This window comes from Sapajus apella, unplaced genomic scaffold, assembly GCF_009761245.1.
Source record: "Sapajus apella isolate SASKATOON/1434 unplaced genomic scaffold, GSC_monkey_1.0 scaffold25, whole genome shotgun sequence".
NCBI lineage: Eukaryota > Metazoa > Chordata > Mammalia > Primates > Cebidae > Sapajus > Sapajus apella.
Genome location: NW_022436965.1, coordinates 19,637,074 through 19,657,134, shown reverse-complemented (window position 1 = coordinate 19,657,134; position 20,061 = coordinate 19,637,074). Strand labels below are relative to the sequence as shown.

The window sequence follows — 20,061 nt, the reverse complement described above, 5'->3', positions numbered from 1 at the left end:
TGCTTCCAATTGTTGGCAATTATGAGTAAAACTGCTATAAACACACATGTACAGCTTTTTGTGTGAACATGTTTTCAACTCACTTAGGTAGATATCTAGAGGCACAAGGAGGGAACAAGATGGCAGAAAGGAAACAGCCCTGGTCTGCAGCTCCCAGCGAGACCAACACAAAAGATGGGTGGTTTCTGCATTTCCAACTGAGGTACCCAGTTCATCTCACTGGGACTGGTTAGACAATGAGTGCAACCCATGGAGAGCAAGCAGAAGCAGGGTGGGGTGTTGCTTCATTCAGGAAGTGCAAGGAGCTGGGGGACCTCCCTCACCCAGCCAAGGGAAACTGTGAGGGACTGTGCTACCCACCCTGAGTACTATGCTTTTCCCACAGTTTTTGCAATCCACAGATCAGGAGAATACTTTGTGAGCCTACACCACCAGGAACCTGGATTTCAAGCACAAAACTAGGCGGCTGTTTGGGCAGGCACCAAACTAGCTGCAAGAGTTTCTTCATACCCCAGTGGCGCCTGGAACCCCAGCAGACAGCACTGTTCACTCCTGTGGAAAGGGGGCTGAAGCCAAGGAGCCAAGTGGTCTCACTCAGTGAGTCCCACTCTTTCTTATGGAGCCCAGCAAGCTATGAACCACTGGCTTGAAATTCTCACTGTCAGAACAGCAGTCTGGAGTCGACCTGAGACAATCGAGCTTGGTGTGGGGTGGGGGATCTGCCATTAGTGAGGCTTCAGTAGGCATTTTTCCCCTGACAGTGCTAAGGAGATTGAGAGGTTTGGTCTGGGTGGAATTTACCACAGTATGGCAAAGTGGCTGAGGCCAGACTGCTTCTCTAGATTCCTCCTCATTGGGAAGGACATCTCTGAAGGAAATGCAGCAGCCCCAGTCTGGAGCTTACAGATAAAACTCTCATCTCTCTGGGACAGAGCACCTGGGGGGAGGGGTGGTCGTGGGTGCAGCTTCAGCAGACTTAATCTGTCCTGTCTGCCAACTCTGATAAGAGCAGTTGATCCTGACAAGGGCGATTCTCCCAGCACAGCACACCAGCTCTGCTAAGGGACAGACTGCCTCCTCAAGGGAGTCCCTGACCCCCGTGCCTCCTGACTGGGAGAGGCCTCCCGACAACGGTTGACGGACACCTCATACCAGAGAGCTCCGGCTGGCATCAGGTCAGTGCCCTTCTGGAATGAAGCTTCCAGAGGAAGCAGCAGGCAGCAATCCCTGCTGTTCTGCAGCCTCCACTGGTAATACCCAGGTGAACAGAGTCTAGAGTGGAACTCCAGCAAACTCTTCTGCAGCAGACTAGCAGAAGAGGGGCCTGACTGTTAGAAAAAGAACTAAGAGAGCAACAACAGCAACATCAACAAAAAAACACTCCCCTACAAAAACCCCACCCAAAAGTCATCAGCCTCAAAGATCAAAGGATAAATCCACGAAGATGAGGAAAACCCAGTGCAAAAACACTGAAAATTCCAAAAACCAGAATGCTTCTTCTCCTCCTAATGATTGCAACTCCTCTCCAGCAAGGGCACAAAACTGGATGGAGAATGAGACTGACAAATTGACAGAAGTAGGCTTCAGAAGGTGGATAATAACAAATTCCTCTTATCTAAAGGAGCATGTTCTAACTCAATACAAGGAAGGAAAGAACCTTGTTAAGGGGTTACAGGAACTGCTAACTAGAATAACCAGTACAGAGGGGAACATAAATGATTTGAAAAAGCTGAAAAACATAGCATGAGAAGTTCATGAAGCATAAACAAGCATCAACAGCCGAATCAATCAAGTTGATATCAGAGATTGAAGACCACCTTGCTGAAATTAGGCGTGAAGACAAGATTAGAGAAAAGAGAATGAAAGAAAAGAACAAAGCCTCCAAGAAATATGGGATTATGTGAAAAGACCAAGCCTATGATTGATTGATGTACCTCAAAGTCACAGGGAGAATGGAATCAAGTTGGAAAACACACTTCAGGATACTATCTAGGAAAATATTCCCAATCTGGCGAGACAGGCCAACATTCTAATTCAGGAAATACAGAGACCACCACCAAGATACTCCTTGACAAGATCCACCCCAAGACACATAATCATCAGATTCTCCAATGTTGAAACAAAGAAAAAATGTTAAGGGCAGCTGGAGAGAAAGGACAGGTCACCCACAAAAGGAAGCCCATCAGAAAAACAGTAGATCTCTCTGCAGAAACTCTATGAGCCAGAAGAGAGTGAGAGCCAAAATTCAATGTTCTTGAAGAAAATAATTTTCAACCCAGAATTTCATATCCAGCCAAACTAAGCTTCATAAGTGAAGGAGAAATAAAATCCTTTCCAGACAAGCAAATACTGAGGGATTCTGTCACCTCAGGCCTGCCTTACCAGAGGTTCTGAAGGAAGCACTAAATACGGAAAGGAAAAAGTAGTATATAAAAACCAGGCCGGGCGCGGTGGCTCAAGCCTGTAATCCCAGCACTTTGGGAGGCCGAGGCGGGTGGATCACGAGGTCAAGAGATCGAGACCATCCTGGTCAACATGGTGAAACCCCGTCTCTACTAAAACTACAAAAAATTGGCTGGGCATGGTGGCGCGTGCCTGTAATCCCAGCTACTCAGGAGGCTGAGGCAGGAGAATTGCCTGAACCCAGGAGGCGGAGGTTGCGGTGAGCCGAGATCGCGCCATTGCACTCCAGCCTGGGTAACAAGAGTGAAACTCCGTCTCAAAAAAAAAAAAAAAAAAACCAGTGACCCTACGAAGAAACTACATCAACTAACGTGCAAAATACCTAGCTAACATCATGATGACAAGATCAAATTCACACATAACAATATTAACCTTAAATGTTAACAGGCTAAATGCCCTAATTAAAAGACACAGGCTGGCAAATTGGATAGAGTCAAGAACCATCCATGTGCTGTATTCAAGAGACCCATCTCACATGCAAAGACACACATAGGCTCAAAATAAAGGGATGGAGGAATAGTTACCAAGCAAATGGAAAGCAAAAAATAAAATAAAATAAAAATGCAGGGGTTGCAATCCTAGTCTCTGATAAAACAGACTTTACACCAACAAAGATCAAAAAAGACAAAGAAGGGCATTACATAATGGTAAAGGGTTCAAGGCAACAAAAAGAGCTAACTCTGCTAAATATATATGCACCCCATACAGGAGCACCAAGGTTCACAAAACAAGTTCTTAGAGACCTACAAAGAGACTTAGACTCCCACACAAAAATAGTGGGAGACTTTAACACCCACTATCAATATTAGACAGATCAATGAGACAGAAAATTAACAAAGATATTCAGGACTTGAATTCAGCTCTGGATCAAGTGGACCTAATAGACATCTACAGAACTTTCCACCCCAAATCAACACATTTTTCTAAGTGCCATGGCACTTATTCTAAAATCGCACATAATTGGTAGTAAAACAATCAATCCTCATCAAATGCAAAAGAACAGAAATCATAACAAACAGTATCTCAGACCACAATGCAATCAAATTAGAAGTCAGGATTAAGAAACTCACTCAAAATCACACAACTACATGGAAATTGAAAAACCTGGTTCTGAATGTCTCCTGGGTAAATAACAAAATTAAGGCAGAAATAAAGAAGTTCTTTGCAACCAGTGAGAACAAAGACATAACATACCAGAATCTCTGGGACACAGCTAAACAATTGTTAAAAGGGAAATTTGTAGCACTAAATGCCCGTATCAAAAAGGTGAAAATATTTGAAATCAACACCCTAACATCACAATTAAAAGAACTAGAGAAGCAAGGGCAAACAGTCAAAATCTAGCAGAAGACAAGAAATAACTATGATCAGAGCAGAACTGAAGGAGATAGAGACATGAAAAACTCTTCCAAAAATCAATGAATCCAGGAGTTGTTTTTTTGAAAAAATTAAAATAGATTGCTAGCTAGACTAATAAAGAAGAAAAGAGAGAAGAATCAAATAGACACAATAAAAAATGATAAAGGGGATATCACCACTCATCCCACAGAAATACAAACTACCATCAGGGAGTACTACAAACACCTCTGCACAAATAAACTAGAAAACCCAGAAGAAACAGATAAATTCTTGGACACATACACCCTCCCAAGACTAAACCAGGAAGAAGCTGAATGCCTGAATCGACCAATAACAGGTTCTGAAATTGAGGCAGTAATTACCAGCTTACCAACAACATAAAACAAAACCCAGGACCAGATAAATTCACAGCCAAATTCTACCAGGGGTAAAAAGAGGAGCTGGTACTATTCTTTCTGAAACTATTCCAAAAAATGAAAAAAGAGGGACTCCTCCTTAACTCATTTTATGAGGCCAGCATCATCCTGATACCAAAACCTGGCAGAGACACAACAAAAAAAGAAAATTTCAGGCCAATTTCCCTGATGAACATCAATGCAAAAATAATCAATAAAATACTGGCACGCCAAATCCAGAAGCATATCAAAAACCTTATCCACCAGACCAAGTCAGCTTCATCCCTGGGATGGAAGGCTGGTTCAACATAAATCAATAAATGTAATCCATAACATAAACAAAACCAATGACAAAATCCACATGATTATCTCAATAGATGCAGAAAAGGCCTTCAATAAAATTCAACATTCTTTCATATTAAAAATTCTCAATAAACTAGGTATTCATGGAACATATCTCAAAATAGTAAGAGCTATTTATAACAAACCCACAGCCAATCTCATACTGAATGGGCGAAAGCTGAAAGGATTCCCTTTGAAAATCAGCGTAAGACAAGGATGCTCTCTCTCATCACTCCTATTGAACATAGTATTGGAAGTTCTGGCCCAGGCAATCAGGCAAGAGAGAGAAGTAAAGCATATTCAAATAGGAAGAGAAAAAGTCAAACTGTCTCTGTTTGCAGACGACATGATTATATATTTACAAAACCCCATCATCTCAGCCCGAAAACTCCTTAAGCTGACAAGCAACTTCAGCAAAGTCTCAGGATACAAAATCAACGTGCAAAAATCATAAGCATTCCTATACACCAACAATAGACAAGCAGAGAGCCAAATCATGAGTGAACTCCCATTTACAATTGCCACAAAGAAAATAAAATATCTAGGAATACAACTTACAAGGGACATGAAGGATCTCTTCAAGGCAAACTTGAAGAGTTCCTTGCTCAAGGAAAGGAACAAACCACTGCTCAAGGAAATCAGAGAGGACACAAACAAATGGAAAACGATTTCCATGCTCATGGATAGGAAGACTCAATATTGTGAAAATGGCCATACTGCCCAAAGTTTATAGATTCAATGCTATTCCCATCAACCTACCATTGACTTTCTTTGCAGAATTAGAAAAAATGCTTTAAATTTCATATGCAATTGAAAAAGAGCCTGTATAGCCAAGGCAATCTAAGCAAAAAAAACACACAAAAAAACCAAAGCTGGAGGCATCATACTACCTGACTTCAAACTATACTACAAGGCTACAGTAACCAAAACAGCATGATCTGTATCAAAGCAGATATACAGACCAATGCAACACAACAGAGACCTCAGAAAAAACACCACACATCTACAATCATCTGATCTTTGACAAACTTGACAAAAACAAGCAATGGTGAAAGGACTTCCTATTTAATAAATGGTGCTAGGAAAACTGGCTAGCCATATGTAGAAAACAGAAACTGGATCCCTTCCTTATACTTTATACAAAAATTAACTCAACATGGATTAAAGACTTAAATGTAAAACTCAATGCCATAAACCCCCTAGAAAAAAACCTAGGCAATACCATTCAGGACATAGGCATGGACAAAAACTTCATGAGTAAAACACCAAAAGCAATTGCAACAAAAGCCCAATTGACAAATGGGATCTAATTAAACTAAAGAGCTTCTGCACAGCAAAAGAAACTATCATCAGAGTGAACAGGGAACCTACAGAATGGGAGAAAATTTTTGCATCTGACAAAGGTCTAATATCCAGATTCTAGAAGAAACAAGCAAATTTACAATAAAAATAAAAACCATCAAAAAGTGGGCGAAGGATATGAACAGACACTTTTTAAAAGGAGACATTTACGTGGCAAAGAAACACATGAAAAGAAGTTCATCTTCACTGGTTATTAGAGAAACGCAAATCAAAGCCACAATGAGATACTATCTCGTGCCAGTTAGAATGGTGATTATTAAAAAGTCAGGAAACAACAGATGCTGGTGAGGCTGTGGAGAAACTGGAATTAGTTTAACCATTGTGGAAGACAGTGTGGTGATTCCTCAAGGATCTAGAAATAGAAATACCATTTGACCCAGCAATCCTAATACTGGGTATATACCCAAAGGATTATAAATCATTCTACTATAAAGACACATGCACATGTATGTTTACTGCAGCACTATTCACAATAGCAAAGACTTGGAACCAACCTATATACCCATCAGTGATAGACTGGATAAAGAAGATGTGGCTCATATACATGATGGAATACTATGCAACCATAAAAGAGAATGAATTCATGTCCTTTGCAGGGATATTGATGAAGCTGGAAGCCATCATTCTCAGCAAACTAACACAGGAACAGAAAGCCAAACACCACATGTTCTCACTCATAAGTGGAGGCGAAGAATGAGAACAGATGGACATAGGGAGGGGGAACATCACACACCGGGGCCTCTTGGGGGTAGGGAGCAAGGGGAGGGAGAGCATTAGGACAAATGCCTAATTCATGCAGGGCTTAAAACCTAGATGACAGGTGGATAGGTACAGCAAACCACCATGGCACATTTATACCTAAGTAACAAACCTACACATTCTGCACATGTATCCCAGAACTTAAAAAAAAAAAACCATAAACACATCTTTTATGGTTGATTTCACAAGTTAGTAGTTCATAATCTATTATATTCATTTTCTAAATGGGATAAATTAGAATATATGTGTTACAACAAGTTCCTATTAAGCTTACAAAAATCTTATTTTCTCTAGGATTAATATACTCCATACTTACAGTTTAATATAATCTCTCCTTCACTAAGATAAAGTATGGTTGGAAGAATGCCATAATAATCACCTATGCAGATCGAAATAACATCAGATTTGTATGAAGTTTATATAATGTTCGCTACTTTGAAAATGTGCACAAATAAAGAACTTACATTTTTTGACATTCTTTTCGTTCTCCCAACATGGGATCCCCCATTTCTCCAAGAATGGTAGCTTCCACTTCATATTGAACAATGAGTGCTTTTTCTGAGGGATGTACATCGATATTCCCTCCTTTAACTTTCCTATAATACAAAATTCAAAAGGTATAACCAGACTAAAACTCTCAAAGTGGCCATGGTTTTATCTGTTTTTAGGTCCATAACATGTGGGTTGAATTAACATGTGCATTTGAATTAGATTTACTCTTGACCCGGGATTAGAGATAACTCTTTTTCTCAAAATATATATATATATATATACCTTTGTTATGCATAAAGTATCTTTATAAATAGCTCTACTTAGGAAAAAATATATTTACCAAAGAATTATGCATAAAAGCAAGTAAATGAAACATAAACAATTAAAATAGCTTTCAAGAGAATGACCTCAACTAAAAGTCAGTTATTCAAAACCAAAGCCAGCTGCCCGGAAATTTATACTGAAAGAAAAAGTCAGGGCAGGCATGATGACTCACACCTGTAATCCCGGTGACTTGGGAGACCAACGTGGGAGAAATGCTTTAGGTCAAAAGTTTAAGACAAGCCCAGATAACATAGCGAGACTCTGTTCCTACAAAAAATTTTAAAATTAGCCGGGCATGGTGGCAGTTGTCTGCACGTCTAGCTAATCACAGGCTGAGGCAGGAGGATCACTTGAGCCCTCTGATGGTGCCAATGCACTCCAGCCTGAGCAACAGAATGAGACTCTGTCTCTGTTAAAAAAAAAAATAAATAAATAAATAAACCTGCCCAATAATGACCCATTAACTGGATCAAAAGACAGGAAGAAATTATCTATATTACAATATATGTCATGCATCATCTAACATCATTGTACAAGTTGTAGCATTAGTACCTAAATAAAATCAGAATCACATCCAAATTACATAGCAAAAAAGCATTTAAAGGTTAGGTAGACTCTATAGTCACATATTCCAAATTACAGTGTCAATAGTAGGTTCTATGGAAAGGTTGTATACACTCTTTCCTCAAGCCCATATAGTCACAAAATGAATTCTTAATTGCAGTAAACCAATAATGAATTAATCACTATTTGCCACTTGGCCATTTTAGAAGGTGACAAAGTTAGTTGTGCTGGAAGACATTAAGCAACAGAAACAAGCAAAATTTCTCATTCTTAGTCCTAGCTGGCAGCTAGCTGACTAGTGGGGTCTTTTAGCCTGATAAGAAAAAACAAAAATATGACACCACCTTAAATTTAATTCCAATAATTAGAAATTCAAAGCTTTTCTTTCAGTTGGAAATAATACTTTGACTAATTATGCATATTTTCAAAGTAATTTTTAACTGCTCCGTTCACCAGAATCCCTTATAAAAAGGAGATGGAGCTGCAGTGAGTATTAGGGTTATGAATAGCAGTCAAGTATAGAGATAGGGTAGAAAATTAAGTACACTAAAGCATAGAGTTTAGGTGCGTCAGCAACTAAAGTGATAGTAAGACATACAGGACAAGTAAAGAATGAAAACAGAAACCAGGCAGGCCAGCAAAAATCAAGGAATTAGGAAATGAGATATAAACATATATTTAAAAAATGGTACAGATTCGAAAAGGTAAGATGATTGGATATATGTACAAAAGCTATAGAAGTCACAGGAACCAAAAGCTGAAAAACAACTGTAATGTAGCATCACAGAAACTATCTTAATTACATAAGGCAAACTAGTTACTTCCTTCCTGATAACATGAAAAGCAATACCAGTATTGGACTTTTTATAACTGTAGGAAGTGTTCAGTCTATTCTCCATAAGCTCTCTGGCAGGATTGCTATGCATCTATTTCCTGCATCTATTTGAAAATGACCCAATATAGGCTGGGCACAGTGGCTCACACCTGTAATCTCAGCATTTTGGGAGGCCGAAGTGGATGGATCATTTGAGGTCAGGAGTTTGAGATCAGCCTGGCCAACATGGTGAAACCCCATCTCTATTAAAAAGACATGGGGTCTCACCATATTGCCCAGGCTGGTCTCAAACTCCCAGGCCCAAGACATCCACCAGCCTCAGCCTCCCAAAGTGCTGGGATGACAGGTTATGAGCCACCACACCTGGTTTGTTTCCTCATTTAATAAGTTTATTTCATAATTCCATTTAATTTCTGGCTTCAGTTTTTTCCTTAAATCATGAATGTGTAGTGAGTGTCATCAAATGTTTTTCTGCATCCATTGGAGGATCATGTATTGTTCTTCTTCTTTAATCCATAAATATGCTAAATCAAATTCATTAAATACATAAAACCATACTCATATTCTTGGAATAAGCACAACTTGATAATGCGGTCTTAAAACACCGTTGGATTAAATTTGCATTCTTGCTCATTCAGCCTGCAATTCTACTTTCTAATGTCCTTTTTCTGACTTTCATATGAAGATTATTCTAAAATCTTAATATAAATTAGCTGAGGAGTATCCTTTCTTTCTAGATTTCTTGGAAGAGCTGTACATAATTGGAAGCATCTGCTTCTTGAAAGTTTTGTTAGAATTTGACTTTAAAACTGTCTGGATGTAGAAGATTTTATCAGTATGAAATACTCCTCTGTAGTTTTTACAGTATACTTTTTCTTAAAGCCTATTTTATCTGACATTAATATGGTCATCCTAGCATTCTTATGCTTACTGTTTGATTGCATCCATTTGCAATTAACTTATTATGTCCATATTTAAAAGTATATTTTTGGGGTATGACAGATAGTTGGGTCTTGCTTTTCTGTTTTCTTTTTAAAAGAAATATTAGTAATCCCTGCCTTTCCATTGGCGCATTAAAACCTGTGCTGTCCAATACAATAGTCACTAGCTATATGTGTCTATGTAAAATTAAACCGAAATGCATTACATTTTAAAAATAACTAAAAATGCAATTCCTTAGCTGTACTAGCCACATTCAAAGTGTTCATTAGCCATATAGCTAGCAGCTATGTATTTGATGATGCAGCTGTAAGATACTTCCATCAGCAAAGAAAGTTCTATTGGATAGCAGTGTTTTGGATCATTTAATGCAATTGCTAACATACTTAGATTCAGATCGATCATTTCATTTTTATTTCCTGTTTGGCCCCTATATACTTTGATTATTTTCCTAACAGCCTTGTGAATTATTATTTTTTAACTCCATTTTGTGTAGACGTTTTCGCTATACATTTTAAAATTGTTTTTGGTGGTTGCTTTAGGAAAAACAATGCTTTAGTTACCTCTTTTTTCACAAAATATTTAATAGTTAATGCTGTGCTGCTTCACAAATTGTAGGTCATTGCCTACACCCTCCTCATTCTTTATGTTATAGCTGTCATATGTGTTATGTGTACATACCTTATAAACCCACACAAAAATTTCATAATTTTTGCTCTCAAGTCATACATATTTTTTAAAAATTAAGAGGGGAATAATCTCTTATATGTACTCAAATATTTACAATTCCTGATGCTTTTCACAGTGGTAAAGCCAAAACAAGTTTTACACTTCTCTCACTAACATTAGACTTGGTAATAGAGAATCAGAGGATTAAGGTAATTCAAACCAATGCGCCTTCTAAGAAAATCTTAAAAGCTGAGGGAAAAATACATATGTGTGTATCTCTTTGAGGCCATAACAGAACTAAACAAGCAGAAAAAATTACAGTGCCAAGATCCAGGAGAAGAAGAAAATGAAGAGAGGTAAAGCTTGAATTCAAGGCTACTTCTACCTAGAGGCATCTGCTAACTGAAAAGAGAGGGCTGAGAGGTTGAGAATCTTTTAATAATCACATGAGGCTAGTGACACAAAAACTGGATTCTAGAGTGCACTAAACAACAGTAGCTCTGGTAAAGCTCTAAGCTTTGAGCTGGAAATAGGAGGACTACCTCCTAGGAATAACTGTGAAACAGATGCAGACCGGTCACTAAGAAGACTAAAAAGCCCAGTTTAATGTAGTTGAATCTCTGAAAACTAACAAAGGTGATCCTGAATTTTTAATAATCCTTACTGTCATAAACAAAATATAATCTTCTCTGGAAAAAGAGAAACTCATCCTAGGCCTCAAATAATTATCCATTTATATTCATATATATGACACTCAAAGAATAGTTATTGTGATTGATATTAAGTAATCTTCAGAAAGAACTAGATATTATTTTTTAATTTCTAGAGTTAAAAATACAATAACCAAAATTAAAAAATGAATAGGTTTAATAGCAGATTAGACACAGGTAAGGAGATAATTTGTGGTATAAAATATGTCAGAAGAAAACACCCAGAATAAAACATAGAGACAAAAAGATGTAAAATATAAGCAAAAGTATAATGCAGCAATGCATACTGAGTAGGTCTAATATATGTAATTGAAGTCCCAGAAAAAAAGGTGAGAAAGAATGAGGACAGAAGCATTGTATGAAACGATAATGGCTAAGTGACATTAGTGAAAATGGCAGAGTAGGGACTGCTAGAGGCTAGCACTCCCCAGAAACACTGAAAAACTTGGCAAAAAAACCCCTATCACAATCAACCTCATCAGAACTCTGGAAGATTGTCAAAGGTTTACAGCAACCAAGTGAATGTTTAATCAGAAGAAAGGTTACAGAAACAGGATAGAAGATCATTCTAGTCTTTTCGCTCATCCTAGACATCCATCCCACTCTCAAGCACCGTGGCAGTCTTAATGATAGCAGCCCATGTTTCCACTGTTAATACTTGGTCTAGAAGAGTCATGGCAGACATGCTCCCAAGGAATATTGTCTGATTGTTTTGCAACTGACTGGGTATCCTTTGAGGTCTGCTGCAAGGGGCTTTCCTTTGTTTTGACTAATTTAAAACTCTTATCAGGATAGTGTAACTCTGCAGTCACTGAAACCAGTGACAGCCAAGCATATAAGCTGGTGGCCCCTGGGATAGATAGTAATAGTTGGGTCAAATAAAACACATGCTGAAAGCCTAAGAGTAAAGACAAGGGAGTCAGGCATTTTGGAGGAATAGACGCTTTGAAAAGCCATTGCGTATAAAGAGGAATCTAGAAATCCATGAGCATGCTCAGGGCAGAATACATACCCAGAAAAAAAAAAACCTGGTAGGGCCATAAGCTTTCACCTCTGGCTGGTCTTTAGGCTCTGTGCAAGCGCAAGTGAAGGCTAAGGTGAAGTTGTAAGTTGCTTGGCTAAGTGTTGAACGCATGCTGAAACACTGAGTCAACCTGCAAAGACCGAAAGTATTTTTTTCTTTTCGTTTTTTTCTTTGCAGATCTTAATATTCAAAACACCCAGTTTTCAACAACAACAAAAAAAAGAAATGTGCAAAGAAACAAGAAACTATGGCTCATACTAAAAAAAAAAAAAAAATTAACAGAAACTATCCATGCTACAGCACAAACACTGAACCTATCAGACAAAGACTTTAAATCAACTCTCTTAAATATGCCCAAAGAGCTAAAGGAAACCAGTACAAAGAACTAAGAAAAAGCAAAAAAAAAAGTATCAACAAATAAATAGTTTAAAAATATGTTATAAGGATCCAAATAAAAATACTAGAGCTGAAAAGTACAATAACTGAAATAAAAAAATCACTTCAGGGTTTTTAACAGCAGATCTGAGCAGAGAGAGAAAAGAATCAGAAAACTTGAAGATAATGTCAAATGAAACTGTCCATTTCAAGGCACAGAAAGAAAACAGAATGAAGAAAAATAAACAGAGCCTAAGAAACTTATGGAACACCATCTAGTATACCAACATATGCATAATGAGGGTATGAAAGGAAAGGGAGAAAGAAGCAGAGAGAATGCTGGGAAAAAAATGGTCAAAAACTTCCCAAAGTAGACAAAAGACAAAATTACACATCCAAGGAGCTCAATGAACTTCAAAGAAACTCAAAGATCCACATCAAGACACACTATACAGGCACCAGATTTCTTTAAAAAATATTTTTTTCTTTAAAATATAAAATATTTTGAATAACTTAATTTTACACCTTAAGGGGCTAGAAAAAGAAGAGCAAACAAAATCCCAAGCTAGCAGAAGGAAATAACAGACAACAGCAATAAAAGAAATAGAGACTAGAAAAAGAATAGAGAAAATGAAACCAAAGTTTATATGAAAAGATCAACAAAAAATTTTGGAAAACTTTTAGTTAGACTAAGAAAAAAAGAGGCTCAAATTACTAGAATCAGAAATGAAAGAGGGACATTACTGCTGCTCTTTTGATTATTAAAAAATTACAATTTGTTGGTGTTCATATTAACCAACATGAAAAAGAGTAATTCCTAGAAAGACACAAATTACCAAAATTGACTCAAAAGACATAGAAAATCTGAAAACTACAAGTAAGGTGATTGAATCAGCAATCAAAAACCTTTTAACAAACAACAGTCCAGTGGCAGATTGCTTCATTGGTGAATTCTACCAAGCATTTAAAGTCAAATTAACATGAATACCGCTCAAATTCCTCCGAAAGATATAACATAGAGGAAACACTTTCTAATTCATTCCACGAGGCCATCATTACCCTGATAACAAAGCAAGACAAAGACACTACAGGAAAACCTACAGAACAATATCTTTTATGAATATAGATGTGAAAATCCTCAAAATACTAGCAAACAGAATCCAGGAGTATATTAAAAGGACCACACAACATGGCCACATGGGCGTTTTGACATAATATACCATTTTAATGGAATAAAGAAAAAAAAGTACACAATTATCTCAACTGGTACAGAAAGAGCATCTGACAAAACCCAGCATCTTTTCATGATAAAAGTACTTGATAAATTAGGAATAGAAAAAAAGTTCCTTAACATAATAAAGAGCATACATGAAAAATCTACTGTCAATATAATACTCAATGGTGAAAGAATGAAAGCTTTCCCCCTAAGATCAGGAACCAGATAAGAATGTTTATGCACTTTCCCAACTTCTATTCAACATAGTACTGGAAATTCTAGCCAGGGCAACGAGGCATGGGGGAAAAAAAAGGCATCCAGATTGAAAAGAAAGAAGTAAAATTATTTCTATCTGCAAAAGACATAATGTTATATATAGAAAATTCTAAAAGTGGCACAAAAAACTGGTTACAGCTAATAAATTCAGCAAAGTTGGAATATAGATCAGAACACATAAAAAATTCATTATTTTTCTATATATTAGAGCTGAAAAATATGAAAAGAAAACTGAGAAAATTTCATTTCCAATAGCATCAAAAAGAACAAAATACTCAGGAATAAATGTAACCAAGGAACAACTGTATACTGAAAACAACAAAAAGAAAGAAATTAATATGAACTAAATGAAAAGAAATCCCATGTTCATGGACTGAAGGACTTACTGTTAAGACGGCAATACTCCCCAAAGTGATCTACAGATTCATTACATTCCCAAAGTCTCAACAGCTTTTTTTGTTTTTTTGGGGGTTTTTTTGGCAGAAATGAAAAGGCCAACCCTAAAATTCAAATGGAAATGCAAGGAACCCTAAATAGCTAAAACAATCTTGAAAAAGAACAAGTTGGAGGACTCATACTTCTGGATTTCAAAACTCACTAAAAAGTTTCAGTAATCAAAACAGTGAGGTACTAGCACAAGGACTGACAGATCAATGAAATATAATTGAGAGTGCAGGAATAAACCCCAACATTTTTGGTCATTTGATTTTCAAAAAAAAAAAAAATGCCCAAACCATTAATGGAGGAAAAGTACAATCTATTTGACAAATGATGTCAGAACAACTAGATGCTTACATATAAAATAATGAAGTTGGACTCTTACCATACAATAACTCAACATGGATCAAAGATATAAATTTAAGAGCTAAAACTATAAGACAAACCTTCATGACCTTGGATCTGGCAATGGTTTCTTAAATAATGATGCCAAAAGCATGAGCAACAAAAGAATAAATTAGACTTCACCAAAAATAAAAATGTTTGCATATGGAAGTTTTACATACCAGGAAAGTGAAAAGAAAACCCACAGAACAGGACAGAGTATCTACAAAACATGTATCTGAGAAGGTTCTATTATAAAGAACTCCTTTTCCCAAAGAAGAAAGACAAATGGCAAAGAAGCACATGAAAAGCTCAGTGTCATTAGTAATTAGGGAAAGAAAAATCAATACCAAAATAAGATACCATTTTATACCCACTAGTACAGTAATAATTATAAAACAAAATAAGAGGTGTTAGTAAGGATATGGAAAAACTGGAATTCTCCTACATTGCTGGTGGGAATGTAAAATGGTTCAGCCACTATGGAAAACATTTTAGTAGTTCCTCATGGAATTAAACATAGAATTACCACATAGTCGGGCAATTCCAGGCCTTGCTACACACCAAAAGATAAAAAGCAGGCGTTCAAACAAAAACTTGTACAGTAATAGTTATAGCAGGTTTATTCCCAATAGCCAATAGGTAGAAACAACCCAAATGTCCATCGACAAATAAGCAATAAACAAAACTTTGTATATCTGTACAATAGAATACTGAATTAGTCAATTTTATGTTGCTATAACAGAATACCTGAGACTAGGTAACTTATAAGGCAAAGGGGTTTATTTAGCTCACAGTTCTGCAGGCTGGGAAGTTCAAGGGCAGAACCCTGGCTTCTGGTGAGGGCTTCTGTGCTTCATTATGGGAAGTGCAAAGAGAGAATAACTGAAGGTCTTCCTGGCTTCATAATGACCAACTCTAGAGGGAGCTAATCCATTCCCAAGAGAACTAATCCAGTCTCACTAGAGCAAGAATTCACTCACTCTGTCAAGAGCAGCACCAAGCCATTCATGAGGAATCCACCCCCACAATTAAAACACCTCCCAGGCTCCAGCTCCCCCAAAACTGCCACACTGGGACCAAGTTTTAACATGAGCTTTGGGGGAAACAAACTATATCCAAACCAAAGCAAGTATTATGCAGCTATATGAAAGAATTAAGTACTGATACATGCTACAGCACAGAGAGACCTTGATTATACTATGGGAGAAAAGTTTTGACACAAAAGCCACATACTTATTTCATATAGTACTTATAAATACAATAAACATCAGTGTATTAATACCTTTTAATGTCTGTATTACTTGCTAGAGTGTAAATGCCAAGAAGGCAGGGAATATACTTATGTTTCATTTACCAAATATGTTTTATCACTTGGCTTAATAACATTTACACAGTAGAATCCCAACTACTGAATGAATGAAGAAATGTTGTTCACTCTTAAAATCCTTCAGTAGTTCCCCAACACGCTTTAAGTCTCAAATCTTTACTACAGCTCATAAGTCCCATATGATTGGGCCCATATTTCTTTCTAGTCTTATTCTGACTTGGCTTAATAATCTATGTTTCAGGCACCTTGCTGAGTGCTGGGAATATAATACCTGATCTGGATTGTGACTATTTTTGGAATTCTAGATAGTATGTGTTTAAAAGTAAACAATAGGTTGAGAATTGTAAGACAGAATACGCCTGAGTGTCCATACTGGTACAATAATCTTAAGACTACCTCTGACACAACTTTATTACATGAAAATCAGCTAATGGTATAAGAGCGGCTCTCTGTTCCAAAAGTAAGATAAATACATAGTACCTTACCTTTATGAAGTTTATAAACCAGAAGGAAATATAAAGCACTAAGATTAGGAAAAAACAAGGTATTAACTATCATGAGAACCTAACAAATATACCTGACCTGGATTGTGAAGTGGGAAAGGGAAGTTCAGGAAAGCTTTCTGGAAAAAGTGGTATTTATATCAAAACAGGAACGATAAGGAGTTAGCTGGGCAAAGAAAAGGGCAAGTTCTAGACAAAGGGCGGGGCATATAAGAATCCAACACCAAAACACATAGGGATCAAAAAAAAAATTATTTAAGACCAAAATATGGAATTATTGGGGTAGAAAGGGACTGAAAATATACTGCTATCTGCTGTCTTGTTAAAAACAAAATATAAAAGTAAAAATATTGTTAGAGAATGTATGTGATCACAGTCAAAAAAATAATTAAAATGGAAGGGTCCATCAATGTTTTCCATCAGGCCTGTATGAATACATGTCTGCTGTATATTTCTAGTCTGAAAACAGACAATTCAAACTTTATTAATTATAGTCAAAATCAGATGAAATTGAGAAATGTACTTTTCAACCTTTCCAGATTCTAATCTTACTTTACTTCAAACATTACATTGATTGGCTCTGTTTTATTTTTGGAACTAGCTGGTATGTGTTTAAAAGTAAACAATAGGTTAAGAATTTTAAGTCACAGTATGCCTGAGTGTCCATACTGGTACAATAATCTTAAGAAAAACTACCTCTGACACAAATATATTACATGAAAATCAGCTAAAGGTATAACTATGGCTCTGTTCCAGAAAAATTTTAAAGTTAAAAGACAATCGATTTTCTTCTGCCGCAAAATTTTTAAGCAAATTATGTTAAAAACCAACGTTAAATAAAATTCAGTGAGGGAATAAACACTGATGAAGTGCTTGTACATTCATTTAAAATTTTTTACTGATAAAGTCTGGCTATTTGCCAGTTTCAGATATATTTATATAAAACGAAAAAGACGGGCAATACATGCCTGTCTTGCAAGGAGAGTACAGTTGATTTATTTATTAATACAATTGTTTGAATTCCTTTTAAGAGTCTACTAACACGTGGAAGACTTTTCTGTGATTATCAGAGCTCAGCCAAGCCAGAATAAAAATATTCAGTACAAGGGTATTACGACTTGAAGAATACCACCACCTTACGTTTATGCTTTATTTTTTTAAAAGTATTTTTATACTCTCAGAAGGTAATACTTGTCCCATTTTCAGATGAGGAAACTGTGCCCAAATGAATACATGTGACTATTTCAGGGTATTTACTGAATTAGTACTGAATTAAATTTTTTTTCTATTGGATCACTGCTTACTTCTGGTCCAGTGAGAAGTATTTTTTTTTTTTTCAATCAGGAATGATCTGAGTATTTGCCAGCAGTCAAATGACCCCAATTTTTTTTTTTGTACAATAAAGTTTAATCACAATTATAAAAATGTGGCGTCGGGTTTGCACTATTAACATATGTACAGTCCAGCCCAGCAGGAGGGGCCCACCCCACCATCCTGGCCTGGCTGAGCCAGGGCGTGACACCAGGGTGGGAGGGTGACCCTCAGGGTCTGGCAGGAACAGATGAGGCAGGGTTCCAGGCACGGAGTCCCCAGGACTGGGGGTGCAGAGCCCCCTCAGGGGGAGAACATGGCCACTGCCCCAGAGACCCCTAAACTGGGGAGGGGTACACGCAGGGCACAAGAGGAAGACCCCATTAACACAAAGCAAGAGGGCTGTGCAGCCCCCCAGGACGGAATCTTAAATGTAATTAAATAATTTAAAAATAATATAATTTTTTTGGTGTGTAATTGATACTATAAATATTTAAAATAAATTGTGACCTATTTTATTGTCATCAAGCTTCTGAACAAATCTCTTGATAATTATGAAATGTCCTGCAAAAATTATGTTGTATAATATGGGAGTCAAATGGATGACATGAATGAGGAAAGCAGAAAGAGATTGGAAATCAACATCTCAATCCAGCCTTCCAAAAAGCAGAAGCCACCACTTCTTCCCTCTTCATCATTTCAAAACCCCATGGCAGTGAACCCCAAACTGAGGCCTGAGAGCGGACGCACCAGACTTCATTCCCAGGCTCCCACGGGATTTATCTATTATGGGAAAATGGAGAGTCTGGAAAGCGGGGTGGGGGGAAACAAAGACAGATGCGCTTTACCCCGCCCTACCTCCCTCTCCCCGTGGAATACGGTGATGCAGTGAAGAAATCATCTCTCAATGGTATCAGGGCTCCTTCAAGTCAGGTCAGAGGACCCGCGGCCCCCAGGGTTCTCACCTTCCCCCCGCCCCCTTCACCTTTTCCCTTTCCTTTCAGTGACTTCTCTCTCTGCCTCCCATCCCCTTTTCTAAACTAGCGTTGCCCAGTGACATCTCATAGCCAACCCAAGAACATCTGCAAGGCCCTGGCAAGGAGGGTAGGGCAGAGCCTCGGGGAGTCGTCACCTTTTAAGGTATCTGGCGTCCTCCCCTTGCATGGCGGCAGCGGCAGCGGCGTGGGGAGGATGAGGTATCTGAGAGGCGGGCGCAGCTATTTCCGGGGACGGTGGCCAAAGTACCCTCACACCCAGAGGCGATGACATTCCTGAGGCCTGCAAGGCAGGGTAGCAGCGGCGCTGTGGTTACCAGAGTGAAGTCTCCAGCTCCTCCCACAGCTCCTGGGCCCCAAAACGCTGGAGTGGCCCAGACCCGCCCAGAGTCGCCTTTGCTGGGCAGTCAGGGCGCATGCGCTTGCTCTGCACCGCTTGTATGCGCAGGCTCAGTCTGAGGCACTGGCCTCAGTTTGACGCACCACGGAGCGGAGCAGGGAAGTTTTAATGCAGATTTGAGCGTCCGCGGTTAAGGAGTGGTTCCGTAGTCACCGCCCCCTTGAGGATGGGAATAGAAAGGGCTGTCAGGTCCTCTTGAAGGAGGGAGGGAAATCCGATAACCTTTTACTGAATGCTATAGAGCAGTCCAGTCCTCGGCTAATAACCTGTAATGGGAGGTTTCTATTTGGGGGCTTGGATTGCACTGATTGCACTGACAAGCTGTAATTTGTGGAAATAATCTGGCTCTAGTACAAAATGGATATAATTAATATCAGCGTTGAAAGTGGCAGGTCTGTCACTTTGATGTGTTAAATCCAGAATACACCTCTCCTAACCAAAAACAAAAAACAAAACCAGTTCCTGAAATCTCAACTCCACCAATTATCCCTAACTCTAGCTATGTTTAGAATTGCTCTTTTGAGGCAGGCAGTTGTTAGCAGTGCAGGGCATAGGAAAGAAGGGCTGTTTTTTAACTGAATGTTCTCTGCATTAAG

General features: G+C 38.0%; 1 protein-coding gene across 3 annotated transcripts in view; it reads right to left on the bottom strand.

Moving 5' to 3' along the window:
- KIFAP3 (kinesin associated protein 3) overlaps positions 1–19,539 on the bottom strand; it is a 143,164-nt gene extending 123,625 nt beyond the window's left edge. For 2 of the 3 annotated variants that reach the window (XM_032291411.1, XM_032291412.1), the window contains exons 1-2: positions 19,203–19,461; positions 7,145–7,276 (exon numbers count right to left, since the gene is read on the bottom strand). In XM_032291411.1, the coding sequence (XP_032147302.1) occupies positions 7,145–7,276; positions 19,203–19,339 (269 nt within the window). In that variant the 5' untranslated portion in view covers positions 19,340–19,461. Of the gene's footprint in view, positions 1–7,144; positions 7,277–19,202 lie in introns of all 3 variants that reach the window. The other variant, XM_032291410.1, reaches the window with a different exon arrangement.
- Between the last annotated feature and the right edge of the window lie 522 nt (positions 19,540–20,061).